Raw genomic sequence first — 19,374 nt, forward strand, 5'->3', positions numbered from 1 at the left:
CTCTTCTTTTGTATTCAAAGCATCGCTCCAGTGTGAGTGCTGCAGTAGGGATGGGCGTGCACTCAGCACTCAAACCTTTAACAAATGCTCTTCAGGGAGCTCTTTTATATCACTAGGCCAGTACCAGTGCAGCAGTGCTGGGGGGCAGCACTGTCAACAGAAAAGCATCTGAAAGGACTGCCCATGAAGAGTAAGACTACCTCCTAGGAAAAGCAGCTGAATAGTTCAGAAGAAACCACTCCTGGCCTCAGTGCACTGGGTTTGTCGTCACACCCTCCCGAGATAATACATGCAGGGAATCCTCCAGTTCTTCTCCATATTTATTCTCCTATTCCCTTTGGAAAGTGTAATGAGGAAATTGTCAGGGCTTCAGTACAAGAAGCCACTTTATGATGACATCAAAGGGAATAGAATGGCTCAGAGCCAGGACTGGGTAGGCGGACCCACACACTAATGCAGGGGTCGGCAACCTCTGGCAGATGGCTCACCCTGGCAGGCTGGGCCAGTTTGTTTACCTGCCGTGTTCAGAGTTTCAGCTGCTCGCAGCTCCTACTGGCTGCGGTTTGCCGCTCCAGGCCAATGGGGGCTGCGGGAAGTGGTGCTGTCCGAACCTGTGGATGATTTTTCCCCACACTACCTTTCCCTTTGAACAAGGGTCACCTCGTATTACTTACCTATATTTGTGTTGGACTCGATAAGACTGCATTCATGAAGGTGGCTATAGGAAGCTATTTTCTGCATATCGCATCAGGCTGAATGAAAGAAGTTGTCTTGTTTTGGTATAAACATTTCTACTCAAGAGCCGCATTGAGCAAGCAGTAGAGCCGGGCGAGCCAGATCTTCAGCTGGGCTAAGTCAACATAGCACTGTTGGCTTTGATGGAGATTTATCAATGTACACTGAGACGCTGGCCCTGAGAGGCAAACCTATCTGAGCAGGTTCTGGCCACGTTGCCAAGGCACTGTGAGGGGAGGAAGTGATAGTGCTGCATGAAGTATATCTGTCGGAATAACAGGTGACAACACAGGTATGGAAAATATATAATAGCCAAATTATAGAAGATCCCCGAATGTAGACAGACTAGAAGTTGCAGCAATCCTTTTGTAACTTTTGAGAAGCTCTAATTACTATCATAATTGACTAGTGTCTGAAGAAAAGGAAGCATCAAAAAAAGTGAAGATTTGATTGAGTTGTGGGCATGGCAAACACAACCAGCTAAGAGAATTCAAGGTTAAGGCTGACATCGCCCTCTGACTCTGAGTCCAAACGTTTTAGCACTGCAGCTCCCTTACAGTTACTGTAAAACTTGGTGGCTCCCCACAACCCCCTTTTTTTTTTTTTAAACCAGCTCGGGACACTAGATTCAACACACATACAGCGCAGATGGTTTTGTGACTTTATTCAACTAAATAATTTAATTATATAATCCAATCTAATATGGGTTTTAAAAAATAAAATTGAAAATATGGATTTTTTTTGGTGTTCAGAAACAGCATGCAATTTTAGTGAGGATGGGCCTGTTTCGAACTCCATCATGCAATGTTTAGTTGAATCTCTGATAGCACCAGCTGTAAGTCATTTTCAAAGTTCAAACAATTTCTGTTTAATTTTTTCACATTGCTGAAAACCCAGACTCTCAGAACTAACTGGAAGCAAACAGAAGCTTTACCAAACTGGAAGCAAACAGAAGATGAGTTCTTCATAATCTCCTTTAACAGAAATCCTTAGTCTTCAGCATATGATCACTTGACAATTCTGAGATTTTTCTTGAGCTGAGATGCTTAAGGTTGCAATGGACTCAACTGCTACTGAGAACAGCCTTCAAATCCACTCGGTATCAACTTCAGCTGAACACCTCAGACCTACGCTTAGCACTTGGTAAAAATCATTCCATTACAAAGATAATCTGTACCTGTGTCTCCCTCACCCCCTTCCCCTATCTGCTGGTGCTACTAGCCCTGGGAGTATCTCTTTGCTCTTCACTCCAGCAGGGAGTTTTCACCCAAAGAACTTCGTACTGAATGCCTCCCCCATTGGGGAGCCTCTCTGCTGAGGGCCCCCGGGACAGGACTGCGAGAGCCAAATCTGGCTGAGCATAAACCTCACCTTGAATATTCTGTGTGAGTAGCAATTCTGCCCACTATATAAATGGCTCTTGTGAATGTCCAACTTTTTTTGTTAACAGCAGGGGAATTTTGTGTAGAAGTCACTCAGACATAATTAATCTTTGGGTTTTTTTTTTTTTTTTTTTTTTTTTAAACGATGGATCACCTGACCAGACATGGGGACTGTTCCCTTTCCCCATTTTCACAGACACTGTGGCCTAGAGTCTGATCTAGGGTATATCTGAAGTAACGCTTCTGACTTACTGTCCATGTATACCCACGTGAAGTCAGAATCTGTCCTGGGAATACAGGTGGGCAACAGGTATTATAGCGATTTGATTAACAGGGTTCTTGTGTAAATATCACTGTTCCATGTATGTTTAAATACAGAGATACATAATAGATGGAAAAACATGGTTTGGATGCATGAGCATAGTAATGGATATCAGCAGAAGTCTGACCACTGGATTTTCCTCATGTATAGAGGCACCTTATGAAGCCCAAGCAAGTAGTGTTGGTTGAGGTGATTACAATTGTTAATCATTTGAACATACAATTTCAGTATGAGAGACTGATGCTTAGATGACTGTACAGGTGATGTATGAATTAGTTTAACGGTGATTAATAGTGGAAAAGAGAAGGTAAGCGTGGTAAGACAAATTGAGGCATATGACACTAATTGCTAGACTCTGGTTTCACAGACAGAAGCTTCCACATACACTATTTGTATCATTGACAGTTAATTATATCTAGATGTATTACCAAGTCCCTTGCAATTACACAGAACAGTTATAAGCATTATAGCTTAAAAATACCCTTCCAGCTTCTCCATATTGGAAGCATTTTTAAAATTCTTCCACCTTTGAGCCTAGGTTCTCTTCCTCCTATTGCAAATTCTTCTGTAACTAGCTGAATGCGTTATCCCACCGTATGTTGGGCCTGAGCCCCAGCTAGTGTAAACAGGCGTAAGTCCATCTTCTTCACTGGACCTATGCTGATTTAGACAAGGTGAGGGTCTTGCTTGTTTTGGTGCTTGTACCACGTATAATCTGTAGCCTGTATGAGACCACTGAAAAGTTCTTTCAATTCTTTTCTATTGAGAAGCTGGTGGCTGGGGTAGGTGAACCCTCCCCCTCCTCCACAAAACTCCACTCCTAACCATAAAGCTAAAATCCATCTCATTTTACATTTCTGAATCCTGGATATTTGGGTCTGCTAGTTGCCATTTAAGATTCCACATTTTGACCATTTGTGGTGAAACATTTGATGATCTCCACACAGAGATTTATGCATGTCAACTTTTTCAAAACACCCACAGCCATTTGGCTCATGTTGTAGAACAGGAGCTGGAAGTTTCCATTTGTAAAGTAAAGCAAGTTTTAAACATACAGTTACATAATAGCCATCACCAGGAATGGGGTGGGGTTGGGTGGGAAGGGGGTTATTCTTCCAAGTCTTACCCGCAAAATAAACCCCACACATTTCAGTCATCAAAGTGAGATTCTGCTCATAGTAGATTGTGCAGCTAGTCAAAATATGACTGTACAGCTGAGTTCCACTGGGCTCCTGGAGCATGGCTTCACTTTGCTGGGACTTCAATATGCTCACTGTTTGTGCTATGTTCCTTGGCTAGGCTCCTTCTTCATGGAGATAAATGAAAACACCAGATTCTTGTGGCACGAATTCGAGATGCACTCGCTGTAAACTGTGCAGATCAGTGACTCTCCCTATTCTTTCTCATTCATGAAAACTGAAACTTTGAGATTTAAATCATCACCACTGGGGCACCTGAGTTAACCCCTCCCTGTGATGAATAGAGCAGTTCTAAGCTATTGGTCCCAGCTCCCTGCACACTCACCTCTGCATCACTTATACTCAGATCACATTTTTGAAGTTTTCTTTATAACCACAATAGCTAGTGACTTACTTTTTTTTTTTTAAATGAAAGCTGAGATTTTGGAGAATAAAATAGGCACCTGTATAATGTATGGGAGAATACCAGCAGATTCCAAACCCAGATTTTTTTTTTTTTTAAAGCTCCTTGGCACCAATATCCCAGGGTTGGTCTACATGGGAAAACTGACCAGCAGAACGATGGCAGTATAACTATACCAATAAAGCTACACCAGTATTGTGCAAACTCTATTCCAAAATAAGTGTCTTTATTCCAGCATTATTCTGCTTCCAAAGTAATTTATCCAACCAATAGACTTTGTACGGCAAGCTTCAGCCTAGTACTGAAATGGGATGCCAGAACTGAAATGAGGCTGGAAAAGGATTTGCAGAGACAAAATCTAAACTTTGACTTGGGCAGCACAAACACTTTCAAAGGCACTGAAAGAACAAAAACCCTAAAAGCGTAACATTTTGAATTCGAGGGCAGATCTTGAACTTTCATGGGTAACATTTTCAAAAGTGCCTAAGTAACTTATGGCATGGGACTTAAATGCTTTGGGAATTTTTACCCCATGTCACTAGAAAAGATGAAGATAATTGGACACAAACAAGATTATTTTTTCATAAGGTTAATAATTAGGTTTTATATACTCTAAAACTGACAATGGCACATAGTATCTCTAACTACCTGGGAAACCAGGATACTGTTACAAAAACTAAACATAAAAAACATTAGGGTGCACTAATAATGTTCCTGCACAGAGCGAATGAAAGTAACTGATCTATCTACTGAATCCATGTCTGTCTTAGGATAGACAATGACAACTTTGTCTGCTTTCATTAAGGTCAAGTACCGTACATAGATACTATGACAGATACTTTAGAAATGCAGATTAGAACAAGCGTCTCAAATTCTGGGTGGGGCATCCTTCCTTCCAACTGAATGAAAGAAGAGAGGAAATCAGAAAAATAAAATGTAGGAGTGATATGTCAGGTGAACAGTCTTACTCTGAGCTGACAAAAGAAATTAAGTAAAGAAGAATGCTGTCAGTTCCATAATAATCTACAGCACCTCTTCTCAGGTGAAGCCAACTCAACCGTGGAAGAGAAGCATATGAATCCAGAATGAAACAGGCTTTTTTGAATAAAAAGGTCAAATATATAAAAATATTTTTTAAACAGTTCACAATCTGTTTTCCAAATCATATAAAGTAGTTCTGAAAGATGGCAACTTCAACAATGGACAACATATCCATCTCCTTCATTCTGAGAAATAACAGCCCTCATTCCGACTCTAGTCGAGGTAAGACAGGAAGAATAAGATTTCCAAATGCAGAGTCTTGGGTTATGAAATATCCTGAAGAATGTGCATGTGCATGCTGGAAAGAAGAACACACTTGTTTAAATCACTAATTTCACACACACACCCCCAGCTCCAAAATAATTCAGGGTTTAAACTTCATGTTTTGCATTTATTTTACATTTGTCTAAGCCTGCTCGTAAGCTTTGGTATCAAACTTCCAAACAGATGAATTAGATAGTCTGTTTCTAATATCCCACTGGGATTCCAATTGGGGACCAACTCCAGCTCCCATTGATTTGGGACCTCTACTGGTTTGTTGGACCCAAATGAGTCAAACCATATGCTAAGAACTGTGAGTATAGATCCCCACTCTTGGTTGTGCTTATTGTGTATGTGATGTTTCACTCCATATTCTTTATGAAAATATGCTTATGAGATGAATGAATAAGTGAGATGTACCTTATGCAAGATGGGTCTTGCAAGACATCATTGGAAAGGTTATAATTTACTGAATGTGATTAATCCCATTTGTATGCCTGTATCATTTCTGTATCTGAAGTTAGGAATATGTATCTGTATTTCAACTATGCTATTTTGGGTGATGCCCACTGCTAACACTTCAGGTACAACCATGGAAAAGCCAGACAGGGCTGATGGCCCATCAGTGAGGACAACGGACTGCGGTAAGGCTTGGCCTTCCTGTGGACGCTCCATACTACCTCTGACTCATGGAGGCTGTGATCCTACAGAGTCAGGTGGTCTTGTCACCCTACACTAAACATTACCTGGGATGACTTGTAGCTTTCCACTGGAAGAGAAAGGGAGTCAAGTTTGGGAAACAAAGGATTCCCATTTTATGTAAATCCTATTTAACGGTGGGGAGGAAGGCAAATAAGACTCCTCCTCTCTATGGCCTGTCTGCATATGAAGAAAGGCTGCTAAAGCCACCTGAAGGGAAGGCAGGGGGGAGTCCAGTCAGACAGGGCTCCAGTCTGAAAAGGAATATAACTAGAACTCAACCACAGAATCTTTGCAACTTGCCTAAAATAACATTTAGGATGAGAATTTACATTTTGTAACCTTTCTTAAGTACATTGAGCTTAGCTTGTGTACTTTGCTTTATTTGGTCAGAGACAGAACAAAGCACATTCATCTCTTATACTCACTTAAAATTCACCTTTTGTAGTTAAACTTATTTCTTGTTTATAACATAACCCAGTTTTTGATTTCTAACTGGGTGGGCAAGGAGTTGTGCATATCTCCCTCCATACTGAGGGAGGGGGCGAATTTCATAAAACCTTTGGGTTTGTACCCCTTAAAAGGAGTGGAGACCAGAGGGTTGGGGCAAGCCCCTAAAGCTGAATCTTTCCAGAGCAGATCTGTCTCTGTGCAGTTAGGCGTGACCCTGCCTGTGTGCATGGCTGGAAAAGGCTTGTGAGCCTAACCTAGCAAGGCCAAGTAAAGGGGACCCAGGCTGGCAGAACAGTCTGACTCAGTGGTACCCCAGCACATCAGGTGACACTCCAAAGGGCCCAAATCTGTCAGTGTACTTAAGTCAGAGCTATCTAAAAAAGCCACAGGCACAGGCCGCCATGCACATATTTTCTTGCAGTACCAAGTGTTCCTATAAGGTCAGGTTAGTCAAAGCCCCAAGCCCCCTTGCTACTTCCCACTGCCAAAGTGATGAGGCCAGAGATCTCTAACTTCTCTCCATCTCTGCTTTTTTTTTTATTGTGATGCCAGCTAGAATTTTGCCTCGAGTTCATTTGTGTGCTAGCATTTGGGAGGTTTTTAAATTGTTTTACAACAATGTAACGGTGTAACAGCAATTTGGTAGTGCAAACCAACTACTGATATTGTATCATGGAAATAAGGAATTGGAGGCATGCTGGGGGGGCTGGAATTTCATTTATGTTGCCAAATATAGAAAAATCTTTAAGAAACAAACCTTTCCAAGAATACTTTACCTAAGCTCTGTAGGTACAAGGTTGTTCTCTGCCTGGGTTAGAAAACAGAAATAAAACCAAATGAAGGAGGATCTGGCCACTCACCTGTAATGCTGCTTTTTGTTGTGCTGCTATGTGCTGCTGCTCAGCATGATCCCGGAAATCCTTATTAAGGGAAGATCTTGCAAGTGCAATGCTGTAATAAAGACGAGGCAGGTAGAATTGATCATCTGTACGAAAAGCTGCATTTTTGTCATGTGGGGTCATGGGTATAATGGATGCCAAGATTTTCTATGGATTTGGGGTTTTGTTTTTAAATCCATAACTTGACACTTTGAATTTTTTTACATGGCAGTGACAAAATGCAATAGCTGAACCATTTTGCTGATAATACCAAATACTGCCACGCTAAACCCAGAAGCCTGACAGATTTGGAGCCCGATTCTGATTTCACTTTTCTTGATGTAACTCCACTGATGTCAATCAAAATCCGCTGGCATCATGCCAGTCGTTTGACATTCAGTTTCTTAACTATAGCTTTTGCCCTTTTCACCATTGCCACCCAGTGACTCTCCTAAAATAGTATTTGTGATGAAACAATGTATGTGATAAAACAATAGCACTAACCATGGGTCCATATTCTTCATGATGGGAAGATCAGATGTTTGGCAGAATGGCTGCAGAACTCTGCATATAGGAAAAGGGTTTCCTATTGATACAGAACTCAAATGAAAGCCCTTTTTTTTGCTAAAGTGTTAATAAGCTATAGAATATAAAATAAGTGCTCATATCTGTGGGCAAATATTATTTTAGGTTTCAGTTTTAAAAAGTAATTATTGAGACATGAGTCCAAACAAAACATTACCTTTTCCTTAAATTTTTTTTTAATAGAGAGCCCAATCCAGCTCTTACTGATTTTGATGGGAGTCGGATAGGACCTGTAATGTCTAAAGTGCCAGATTTTTAAAAGAGCTCATCACCCAGCAGCTCCCATTAAGGACAATCAGAGTTGCTTCATGCTAAACACTTCTGAACTGGGGGGAAATCTCTAAAAGTAGTAGTAAAGAACATAAGAATGGTCTGACCCAGTAGGGGCAAAGGTCCATCCAGCCCAGTATCCTGTCTACTGCCAGTGGCCAATGCCAGGTGCCCCAGAGGGAGTAAACCTAACAGGTAATAATCAAGTGATCTCTCTCCTGCCATCCACTTCCACCCTCTGACAAACAGAGCCTAGAGACACCGTTCCTTACCCATCCTGGCTAATAGCCATTAACCTCTATGAATTTATCTAGTTCTTTTTTAAACCCTGCTATAGTCCTAGCCTTCACAACCTCCTCAGGCAAGGAGTCCCACAAGTTGACTGTGCGCTGTGTGAAGAAGAACTTCCATTTGTTTTAAAACTGCTGTCCATTAATTTCATTTGGTGGCCCCAAGTTCTTATATTATGGGAACAAGTAAATAACTTTTCCTTATTCACTTTATCCACACCACTTGTGATTTTATATACTTCTATCGTACTCCCTTTAGTCTCCTCTTTTCCAAGCTGAAAAGTCCTAGTCTCTTTAATCTCTCCTCATATGGGACCCGTTCCAAACCCATAATCATTGTAGTTGCTCTCTTGTTAAGACATATGTGAATACTTGGAGCTAAGTAGTGACTCTCTGAACAGAAGGATTTATAATAAAAATACTGAATTGCACTGCTTTAAAAAAAATGGAATAGACTACTAATTTTCACTTATTTTATTAGGGAAAGATATTGTTTTGTTATCTAGATTTAAAAGGATATTTTGAAGCACAAAAGAAATACCATATTAGCTTAATAAATGAACATTTTCTGGGAGCATGCTCCTTTAAGAGGGCCTGCTTAGCAGCTGTGAAGCACCCCAGTTTTCTCTTTCTCTCATACACAAAGGGAAAGCATGTAGGTCAAGATTCAGAATCCAGAAACAAACACAATCATCATTCTTGCACTGGTTATTGGGGGCATGCAGCACACAACTCTTATGTATTTTGTTTAGATCTACAGATGTTTACCTATAAGGAAAGAACACACTTGTACATCAAAGAAAATCAAATATTGTCCAAACAGGTATATGAACATAAAGTACCTGGCTCCAGGGTGATTCGTGGAAGACTGGTTTTGCATAAGTAATTTTCTCTTCTCCTTGTCTAGTTCTGCCAAGATTGCAACCCTATTTTTATTCTGAAAACCTGGTAAGAATCAGAAAAATATTAGATTTGCCTTTTTACACGGGGCACCTATAACCTTATGGAATTAAAGTCACTGCACAGTATGACATTATGATGAATATACTAATCTTCAAAGCTTTGCACCAATCTGAAAGGCTATTAATAAATAGGTTTTATTTTTCACTCTCATTTTACAACATGAAATGGCTTCCTAAAGCTATCATACATATTAATATATTTTAAAATATATTAGCTATCATCTCTAGTTAGGTTTTGTTCAGGAACCAGTTTTATAGCTATAGCCAAGAGGTGTATCTGCTAAATATTTGGCTTTTTGATAGTGTCAGAGACTAATTTTATTTTATTTTTTAAAGTGAATGGACATACAATTTGAAAGCATGACAAGAATGAATGAATGCATTCATAGGGCATTACTCTCTATACCGGAGTCAGGGAGAACTCTGGAACTATAATGAGAGTTTTGCTTGAATAATGAGTAAATGATAAGGCCCATTTGCTCTAAAATTAGACACGACAAAATTCTCCTTTCTGATATATCTAGTCTATCTCAGATGCAAGTATTCTGCTTTCTCTACACCGCCATAACCTCTCACTGAAGTCAGGGAGTTCTGGCATGACCGGTAATCAGAGTATTGCAGTTAAGTTCTACTGTATAGATCTAAAAAAGTTTTGCCCTTACTTGGTTCATTGAATGTTCTTAGGGAGCAGAAAGGAATCTTTGGCGCAAGGGATGATTTCAGGAGACAGAATGAGTAAGGAGGGAAACTGGGACACACTTAAAATGGCTGCCATCTTAAGGAGCCACTATTTGTGTATTTTATATCTCTTTTAAAAGACTTGTACCACTACAAATCTACAATAAGGCTTGGTCCCCCGCAAGGACCAACTGTGAAGAACTTACTGACTGTTACTCTGATTTCTCTCACTGCCTCATTCCTAAATCACAAAACACTGTCGAAAAAAATAGCCCCACGTTTAGGCTTTCAGTGACCAATGCAAGATCAGTTGTCAAGAAAATGAGAAACCATCCATCACCCGAGGAACCTGAGGTTTTCAGTATAACATCTCTCTAGATGACTCAGTTGCCCCTGCTCTAAGACAGCTGAGCCTTGGGAGAGGAAAACAGCTGTAATTTTTGCACTCTGATGTCAAATATTTGAGATACCAGTACCAACCCAAGGACATTTTAAGTACCTCTACATATTACACAAGGTCTGAGCTAAATCCAAAATGTCAACAGCATATCTACTCCAGGCAGTCTTTAGCCACATGTTTACAAGTGAACACACTAGATCTGGTCAGTGGAATGGGGGTAGGCTTTGTATAGAGAACCACCCCCACTGCAATCTGACCTTTCTTAAAATACATGGACCAAATGCATACTTGAAAATCAGAGCACCAGGTGGGGTAAATGAGGGACACCTTTTTAACTGGTATTTTTAGCTAAGATTTACATTATGCTGGTTATATAAATTCATGGAATCATAGGACTGGAAGGGACCTCGAGATGTTATCTAGTTCAGTCCCCTGCACTTATGGCAGGATTAAATACTAACTAGACCATCCCTGACAAGTGTTTGTCAAATGGCTCTTAAAAATCTCCAATGAGGGAGATTCCACAACCTCTCTCGGCAATTTATTTCAGTGCTTAACCACCCTGACAGTCAGGAAGTTTTTCCTAATGTCCAACCTAAACCGCCCTTGCTGCAATTTAAGCCCATGGCTTCTTGTCCTACCCTCAGAGGTTAAGAAGAACAATTCTTCTCCCTCCTCCTTGTAACAACCTTTTATGTACTCGAAAAGTGTGATCATATCCTCTTGGTCTTCTCTTTTCCCAGACTGAACAAACACAATTTTTTCAATCTTCTCTCATAGGTCATGTTTTCTAGACCTTTAATCATTTCTGTTGCTCCTCTCTGGACTTTTTCCAATTTGTCCACATCCTTCCTGAAATGTGGCGCCCAGAACTGGACACAATACTCCAGCTGAGGCCTGAGCAGAGCGGAAGAATTACTTCTCGTGTCTTGCTTACAACACTCGTGCTAATACATCCTAGAATGATGTGTTTTTTTGTTGTTGTTTTTTGCAACAGTGTTACACTGTTAACTCATATTTAGCTTGTGATCCACTATGACCCCCAGATCCCTTTCTGTACTACTCCTTCCTAGGCAGTCATTTCCCATTTTGTATGTGTGCAACTGATTGTTCCTTCCTAAATGGAGCACTTTGCATTTGTCCTTATCGAATTTCATGCTATTTACTTCAGACCATTTCTCCAGTTTGTCCAGATCATTTTGAATTTTAATCCTATCCTCCAAAGCACTTGCAACCCCTCCTAGCTTGGTATCATACACACATTTTTTAAGTGTACTATTATCTAAATCACAGATTTACAGAATGGGACCCAGAACTGATCCCTGCGGAATCCCACTTGTTATGCCCTTCCAGCACGACTGTGGACCACTGATAACTATTCTCTGCGAATGGTTTTTCAAACAGTTTTGCACCCCCAATTAATCTTGTTTTCATCATGAAACTGGTTGTATGCCTCAATAATTTTAGAGATGTAGGATAAAATAAGCTATTTTAAACTGCAATGCAAATGTCTGAAAAGGATTATGAATTAAGTATGATTAGCAACATACTTGCCACAGTGGAAGATAGTGTTATATACTGAAAACACTACAGGGGAACAGCAGGGATCTTTGTCCTACTACCTCGTCTCTTTCCCCATCTCCCCAATACTAAAGCGTAAAGTGATTGTTTGCTCTGAAACTATATAGTCAGGCACAGCAAAAAGGGAGGAATAAAGCATTGGCAAGGCTGCTGTCCATTAAGCAATTTGATTCAGTAATTATAATTTTAACTGTAAGTAATCTGATTAACAGTATTCATGTAATTGAAGGGTGTTCTGTGGGGGAAAAATACCCAAACATTTATATAAAATCACAGGAAAAAGGTCTTATTTAGAGAGAAACTGGCATCTTTAGTAAATTCATTCTTATCAGATCTAGCAATACTTAAGAGGAAGACAGCCTTGCTTAAAAGCACTTCATTAAAGACCAACTGAAGAAGCTACAAAAATCCCATGCTGCAATTATAATGTTTTTAATTCCTCTGTTCTGCCTTTATACAATTCCTATACCAAAATGTGGTTATACAAGAAGCATATTACCACTGTCACTAAGGGCCTGATTTAAACATAAAAATGCAAAGGGCTTTAGACTAAGAATTCTTCTAATGAAGAACTTTCAATTCACACCTTCACTAATTGAGTAGTTTCCTTTTAACAGCCTTATAATGTCTACACTTTACCAAAATTTAACCTCAGAACATCCCTGTTATGTAGATGGGCAAGCAGTATTATTCCTCTTTTGCTGACAGGGATGGTGAGATGAAATGATTTGCCCAAAGCCACATAACAAGTCAATGGCAGAGCTGGCTCTAAAACTCAGGACAAGATATTTACAGCTCAAATCTGCCCTTTTAAAGTTTGGCTTTTCTTACTTCAAGTGCCACGTTCTGTACTCAGCGGGTGAGCTGAAAACCTGCTTGCATCATTTTGATTTTTCACATGCAAAACAAATGTGGCACATACCCTGAATTGCATGAGAATCCACTTCAGAGAAGCAAAAAGCACAGTTTACTGAAACTGATGCCATAGAGGGCTTAGCTTACACAAGGGGGGAATTCCTGTTCATGGAATTCTGGACTTTGGGCCCCAAACCAAGAGAAAGCAGCATGGATTTCTTTACAAACTATCTTCTGCTTCCCCGATGCCTTTTCTTTTCCCAGAGTGAACATGACCCCTATCCAAAGGATATTTTTACAAGAAAATCTGAAACAATAAAAGCAATGACCTATGAAGAGTCCCCTCATAAGACTTACCAGGCTTGAACACCAAGTTATAGATTGTATAAATGTGACTGATGGCCTAATTTGGCCCACAAAACCATGTTTCCCCTACTGATGAGGCTATGGCAATATGGGGCAGACAGGGGGAGGGGGGGAGGAACGGGACACTGGCTTTTAGAAGGTGAGGTTGAGATAGGGTTGGCAGTTAGAAGAATCTTTTTACTTGTAATCTGAGCACATGTGAACTGGAAATCACTGAGAAACAATGAAACTCGTAATGCCACTTGGACCACTTTTCAGAAAAGAGCCACACCTTGAACCCAGATGTAGATACATACTATACAGCATCTCAGAGCATTTAAAAATATACCACCAGCACATTCCTTGTTCTTTCTGTTCAATTCAGAATACATTTCAAAGTAATTTCTCTATCAAAATACAAATCATCATCATCATCATTATGGCGATCTTCATTCTATGAGGCAATATCTGAAACAGCAGAATCCTAACAACTTATGCAACATATTTTGGGTTTCTAGGCAATCTGTAAGAAATTACTCCACCATTTTTCATATGTTAATTGCGACTACTGCAATCACAAAATAAAATATAGCAGACTATTACACAATTTTTGTGGTGATTTACAGTCTATGGTCTCACATGTTCTGCAGCAGTTAAGCAAAATGAATATTAGTAACTCATTAAATTACACTTGAATTATTAAAGGATTATTAATGTTTTATCTGTCCCTCATGACTATGACCACATATACATATGAATATAATTTGTTCATTAGGTTATGGATGCAAAGTCCTCCAGGGAATGTCAAATCTACTAATGCCCTCAAGGGCGAGGTCTTGCATTTGAATCTCTGAAGAGTTGTACAATTGCTAGATGACTCCCTCTTGATTACATCATTCAAAGCAAAAGTACAATTTTGTTCTTTACACTGAATTGTGGCTTAAATTGGATTAATGATTTGTCAGTTTCTTAAAACTGCACTTGGCTAACATACATTTTTAAATCAATCCCTGCACCCTCTATATGAGGCTTTGTCAGCATGAAAGAAAAAATGTTTAACCAAAAATCAGTACTACTTAAAGTGAATAAATAGCTAGAAGACATACAAGAGCACCTAATAAAGGGAGAATAACAGCACATTGAAAATTACACTTTTGGGCCAACATCAGTGCCTCAGAAGTTTATCTTATGTTAAATTGCAGAGATCTGTTGTGCAGGTCAGCTGGCAGAATTTAGCCCTGTGAGAGAAAAATAGGCAGAACGTATTTCTTCCATTTCTCTGAAGTGGGGCCTAGAGGAAGAGTACTTTCTCAAAACGTGTTGCTACCATCACACTAATGCTTACAGGAAGGTCACATGTAGAATAAAACCTATGATGCTGTCACCCAAGACAGATGCCTTCTTTGTTCCCAGCTTTGTGCATGAGTATATCAGCAGCAGCAGCACCAGTCCTATTAATACATGTAACAAATGGTTAAGAATGTATTACCATTTATTGCCAAGCACTCAGTTTACTTCTTGCTTTAAAAGCTTATTTTCAAAACCACCGTGGTCTGTAAACACTTCCTAAAGACACTGTACACCACACTAAAAGCTTTTCCTTTTCTTTATTAGAGGAAATTTATAAGTGCTCCATGATATAAAAGCCACAAAGGAAGGCTTTTATTCAGAGTCCTATTTGGCTTTTCAGTCCTCCTACATATCTCATCTTTGGAACTCTAATGAAGGAGTATTTTATAATGTGTTCCAATGAAACTAAAATAAACCTGTTTAGCAAAACCTTAACATTTATAGTTTGAGTTCACAGCTGTAAGGACGTGGAGTTACACTGCTGATAAAATAATTTTTAAAAAGTTTGCTCAATTGCTTGAAGCAAAAATATACAAGATGCTGTTTACTTATATAACAAGTGTGTGTGTGTATGTTTCTTTTGGTAAGTCTGAATAAGTTACCTGTTCAAAAATTAAGCAGAATTGGGTGTGAAGTGAAGTCTTTAACCTTATACTTTTAATTAAGAAGCAACGCATCAAAGAATAAATTCCCTGAATAGCGTCAATATTTGTGCTATACTGCAAGCCTGATAACAACAAGCCAGGCATGAGCCAAGTGTGTCTATCAGTCTGCACCTAGGCTAGTCCTCTTTGGCCAGGCAGAACTAGGAGATCATTGCTGAACCCTTCTGAACCCGATTTCTTCTTTTTGTCTTAGAGTCCTGTTCTTTTGCCCATTTACCTTTTGGTTCTTTAAAGAGTTAAGAGGCTTTTTGAATGCTTTTGTTTATAATATTTATACTATAAAATAAATATTCAGCCCTTTGAGTGATTCTTAAGGGAGCACTTGAGCAATAAAATTAAATAATTGCAGTTTTCCTTTCTAAGTTATAAGCTACCTAAACTTTAGGGGAGGAGGAAGAAGAAATAATCATGTGAGTCAGACTTGTAAATTTGTATTCAAATCTTGGGAAGTGAAGCTCTAAATTCAGCACTGGAATATTTGTTAGTCTCTGTAATGATGGAGTTAAACTGATTTTTACAGCCAAAAACAAGGTTTATTATGTATTTACAAGTTTGATGTTTAAGGCCAAATCCTACAAAAGTATGCCCATGCTGAATCCCATTTGAAGTCAATGGGACTATCCCTCCATCTTTTTTTGCAAAATTCTACAAAGCTTTTTATAAGTACTTTCTTTTGCAGATCAGCACATCTGCCCCTCCTCCCCCATTCCCAAATCCATCTATTTGATACAACAATCTCTTTCTTTCACGTCCAATATTGGTCTGGGCTTATAAATAAGTCCTATGTTCCACTTCAGAGGTGGCTGTACTTCAGTGACAGGTGAAGCAACTTCTGTATTTAAAAGTCTGGTATTGCAATGGGGCTACTCTCCCACATAAGTGTTTGCATTTGGGTGTACAGTTACTTGTGTGCTAGTGTTAACACGTTTAGGGGCACAGACCACTACCTTGGAAGACATTCAGTGCAGGGGGCTGCTCATGGGACTCTACCCACACAGGACAACTTGGAATTGGGGCCATACTTTGTAAACCACATTGGGATCACTGTGTTCAACAAACCAGTATTTCTCAATAACCAAGCACACTATTTTTTGTCTCCTGTTGCTGTTCTTTTAATTTTAATCTTTGCCATGGTAATATGTTAAAATAAGCCAGATTTTCCATTGAGTTCTTTGGTTATTAAATTTGCACTTAGACAAATTTAAATATACAACAATTGTCATAATATAAACAAGCTTTATAAAAATAGTTAGCATTACTTTGTTTTGTGTTTCTTTGTGGTCTCAAGCTCTTGTTATCTATTCTTGATGGCTAATATCTCTTCTCATCTTTTGTTCTCACTTGCAGAACTGTGCCTCTTTGGACCTTCAGTATGCTCCCAGATGCACAGCTTGGCAACCAAGAGCCAAATTCAGTGTACAAGAGCTGCTGAGAATAGCAAAATAACTGGAACTTAAAAAAAATACTACATCACTGTAAAGTCTTATTTGTTTCCTTTTGGGATTTGAGTTTAAAGAGACATGCACTAACTCTGTGCTCCCAGTATAATTAGTAGTTTTGTATTTCTCTTACCCCTTTTCCCACCCTTAAAAAAGTTAAAACAAAAAAGGGAATCTAGTCTTATTGAAATCTTGCTTGTTTTCTGATCTACAATCTTGGAAACGGGATTCCTGCCTCAAAAATTGTTTCCCCTTAAATTATACTTATAGGATGAAATCCTAGTCCCAATGACTTCTATGGGACCAGAACGTCACCTCTAATTTTTCTCATTAAACACACCTGAACAATGAATGAATACAACGAAAGCAAAGTGTCTGCAGTTCAATAGATATCAACAAGAATACCTAGTTTAAAAATTACCTTGACTTGGAGGGTTTGCTGCCATCTTGCTACTTTCAGTAGTAATTACCCAATTACATTTGGAACTCTCAACTTAATGCAAATCTGCAAAAATGGACAAAACATAAAATATTAACATTCTTTGAAATTAAATCCTGGCTCTCGTTCAATATGGGTTATGAAAGAGACCGTACTTTTAGCACCTGTTACAATGTGTCACTCTGATTCAATGTAACAGTTGATCAGATTGTTGAATTCCCTATTATTGTATTGTTGGCTGAGTGTTATTTTGAAATCTGAGTTTTTACAAGACAGTCTTTTGTGACAGGAACCAACAGTGTTTAATATTTGTTTCTCCCACTCCTGTCTTCTACAAGGTTTATACCAAGAACATATTTAGGTTTATTAAATGGGGCATTAAGTTTCACTTATATACTTTTCTATCATTAACTCATCTAGAAAGATTCCAAAGTGTTATTAGCTAGACAATTAAGTTCCTAATCAACGCATCATCTCCCTAAGAGAGCCAGAACCACTTTCTGACTCAGTCATGAGAGACTTGATTTTGCTCCCAATGAGTTCCATTATGAGACTTGCATAGACTTCAGGATCTGATCCATACTTTAAAATCTGCTGTAGTACCTTAGTTGCATGCAGAAATTAATTTAAGAACTTGTACTGTGCGATTTTTTATTGTATGTTATTTATATAGCACCAAAACCCTATCACACACACTTTATGATTTATTATTTATATGAGGCCATCCAGGCAACACAATATGCACTGATCTCTCTCTCTCTCTCTCATACAGAAAATCCCTACCCTAAAACATTTTATTATTTAAGGTGCTGATTCTTCAAACCCCTATTACTGGGTTTAATTCTTATTACCTGTAAGGTAACAACAAGGTACTAAGGCTACACCTGGCAGTAAGTATTTGAAACAGCAGAACCTAAGGCTTTATTCCCTTAGACTTTATTCCCCAACATTGATGCCACTGGTGCAGGTCCACCAAGGAGGCAACAGTGGGACTGCTAGCACAGACTTAGGGCTTGATCCGTGTTGTCTAATCCTGCTCAGAGCAGGATTAGCTGCAATGGTAAGTGAAGTGCCAAGGACCCACCAGTCACCTGATCTCACTGGTTGGTGCCAGTGATGGTAGCAACGGTGGGTTGTTTTAGGTAGAAATATTAATGGCAAGAATGGCAAAGGGAAGGTAAATACAGAGGGGTGGGGAGAGGAGCAGGTCAACCTGTGGCAGTAAGATCAGGTGGTTGCTTTGCTTCTCAGGGAGTGTAGCGAGAGCAATGTAGGCTTGTTCTGGTGTGGTTCACATGGGAGCCTCTAGTATCCAGAGGGACTTGGGAAGGAGACAGGAGGTGCGGGCTGCAGCTGTAGGAGGGATTGAGGAAATGGGGCAGACCAGGCCTGGAGTTGTCAGGGCAGGTACACAGAGGCTCCCTCCTCCTGACACAGCACCCCGCACTGGCTGCCAGAGAACCAGGCCGGGACGCATGTCCAAACAGTCCCAGTGGGCCCGGGAGCCATGCACATGGCCCAGATCCCGCCAGCAGCCTGGGCACACCCAGGCCGAGGAAGGCCAGTGAGTTGAGGGGCACCTACCCCCAAGGCCAGCCACCGCCCCCCCAACCCATCGCTGAGTCCCACCCACCGCACTGACACTGCTGAGGGGCAGACCCCTAGGCTGAGCCCCCGCCCCCCCACGCAGCCTTGGACTCTTCCCGCCCCCCCGCGGTAGGCTTGGACTCTTCCCCTCCACCCCTCAGCTCCACATCACCCTGCTTCAGGGATGGACTCTTCTCTCCTCCCCTCCCGGGCTGCAGGCTTGGACTCTTCCTTCTCCCCCACCCCCCCCATCTGCCTCACGCCCCTCAACGTCGGGCGCAAGGTTAGACTGTCCCCGCCCGCAGGGCTGGGCTCTTCCCCCTCCCTCCGCTGCACGGTTGGACTCCCCCAAAGCAGATGAACTCACCCCACACCCCGCTCATGACGCAAAGCACGGGCGACACTCACGCCCAGCCTCCCTTTTGTTCCTCGGGCGATACTGAAACACGTCACCGCTTCCTTGGGCGGAATCAGGCTTGGTTTGACGGGCAGCTTTTGGTGGCCAATCACCTTCAAGGCGTTCAAGCGGCGAGTCCGTTGCGCAGCGCCACCTTC

The 19,374-nt window shown here is 40.4% G+C and overlaps 1 protein-coding gene across 4 annotated transcripts; it reads right to left on the reverse strand.

Moving 5' to 3' along the window:
* Positions 1–4,250: 4,250 nt before the first annotated feature.
* INIP (INTS3 and NABP interacting protein) lies at positions 4,251–19,279 on the reverse strand. 4 transcript variants are annotated; one of them, XM_050943248.1, is made up of 6 exons: positions 19,187–19,279; positions 17,215–17,298; positions 9,361–9,463; positions 7,878–7,937; positions 7,356–7,446; positions 4,251–5,380 (listed from the first exon to the last, which is right to left on the reverse strand). In XM_050943248.1, the coding sequence occupies exons 2-6, from the start codon at positions 17,237–17,239 to the stop codon at positions 5,285–5,287; spliced, it is 375 nt and encodes a 124-aa protein (XP_050799205.1). In that variant the 5' UTR covers positions 17,240–17,298; positions 19,187–19,279; the 3' UTR covers positions 4,251–5,284. The 4 variants fall into 4 exon arrangements, with proteins under 4 accessions (XP_050799205.1, XP_050799206.1, XP_050799208.1 ...); XM_050943249.1 differs by having other exon boundaries at positions 19,194–19,252; XM_050943251.1 differs by lacking the exon at positions 19,187–19,279 and adding an exon at positions 14,685–14,790 and having other exon boundaries at positions 17,215–17,300.
* Between the last annotated feature and the right edge of the window lie 95 nt (positions 19,280–19,374).

Source organism: Gopherus flavomarginatus, chromosome 3, assembly GCF_025201925.1.
Source record: "Gopherus flavomarginatus isolate rGopFla2 chromosome 3, rGopFla2.mat.asm, whole genome shotgun sequence".
NCBI classification, from domain to species: Eukaryota; Metazoa; Chordata; order Testudines; family Testudinidae; genus Gopherus; species Gopherus flavomarginatus.

Excerpts from the sequence above, each read along its gene's own strand:
- INIP (XM_050943248.1), bottom strand. The coding sequence starts at position 17,239 with ATGGCAGCAAACCCTCCAAGTCAAG. Across the intron at positions 9,464-17,214 it reads AGCAAACCCTCCAAGTCAAG|GTTTTCAGAATAAAAATAGG; the intron begins GTAATTTTTAAA and ends GATTCTTACCAG. Across the intron at positions 7,938-9,360 it reads ACGAATCACCCTGGAGCCAG|AGTTCTGCAGCCATTCTGCC; the intron begins GTACTTTATGTT and ends TCCTATATGCAG.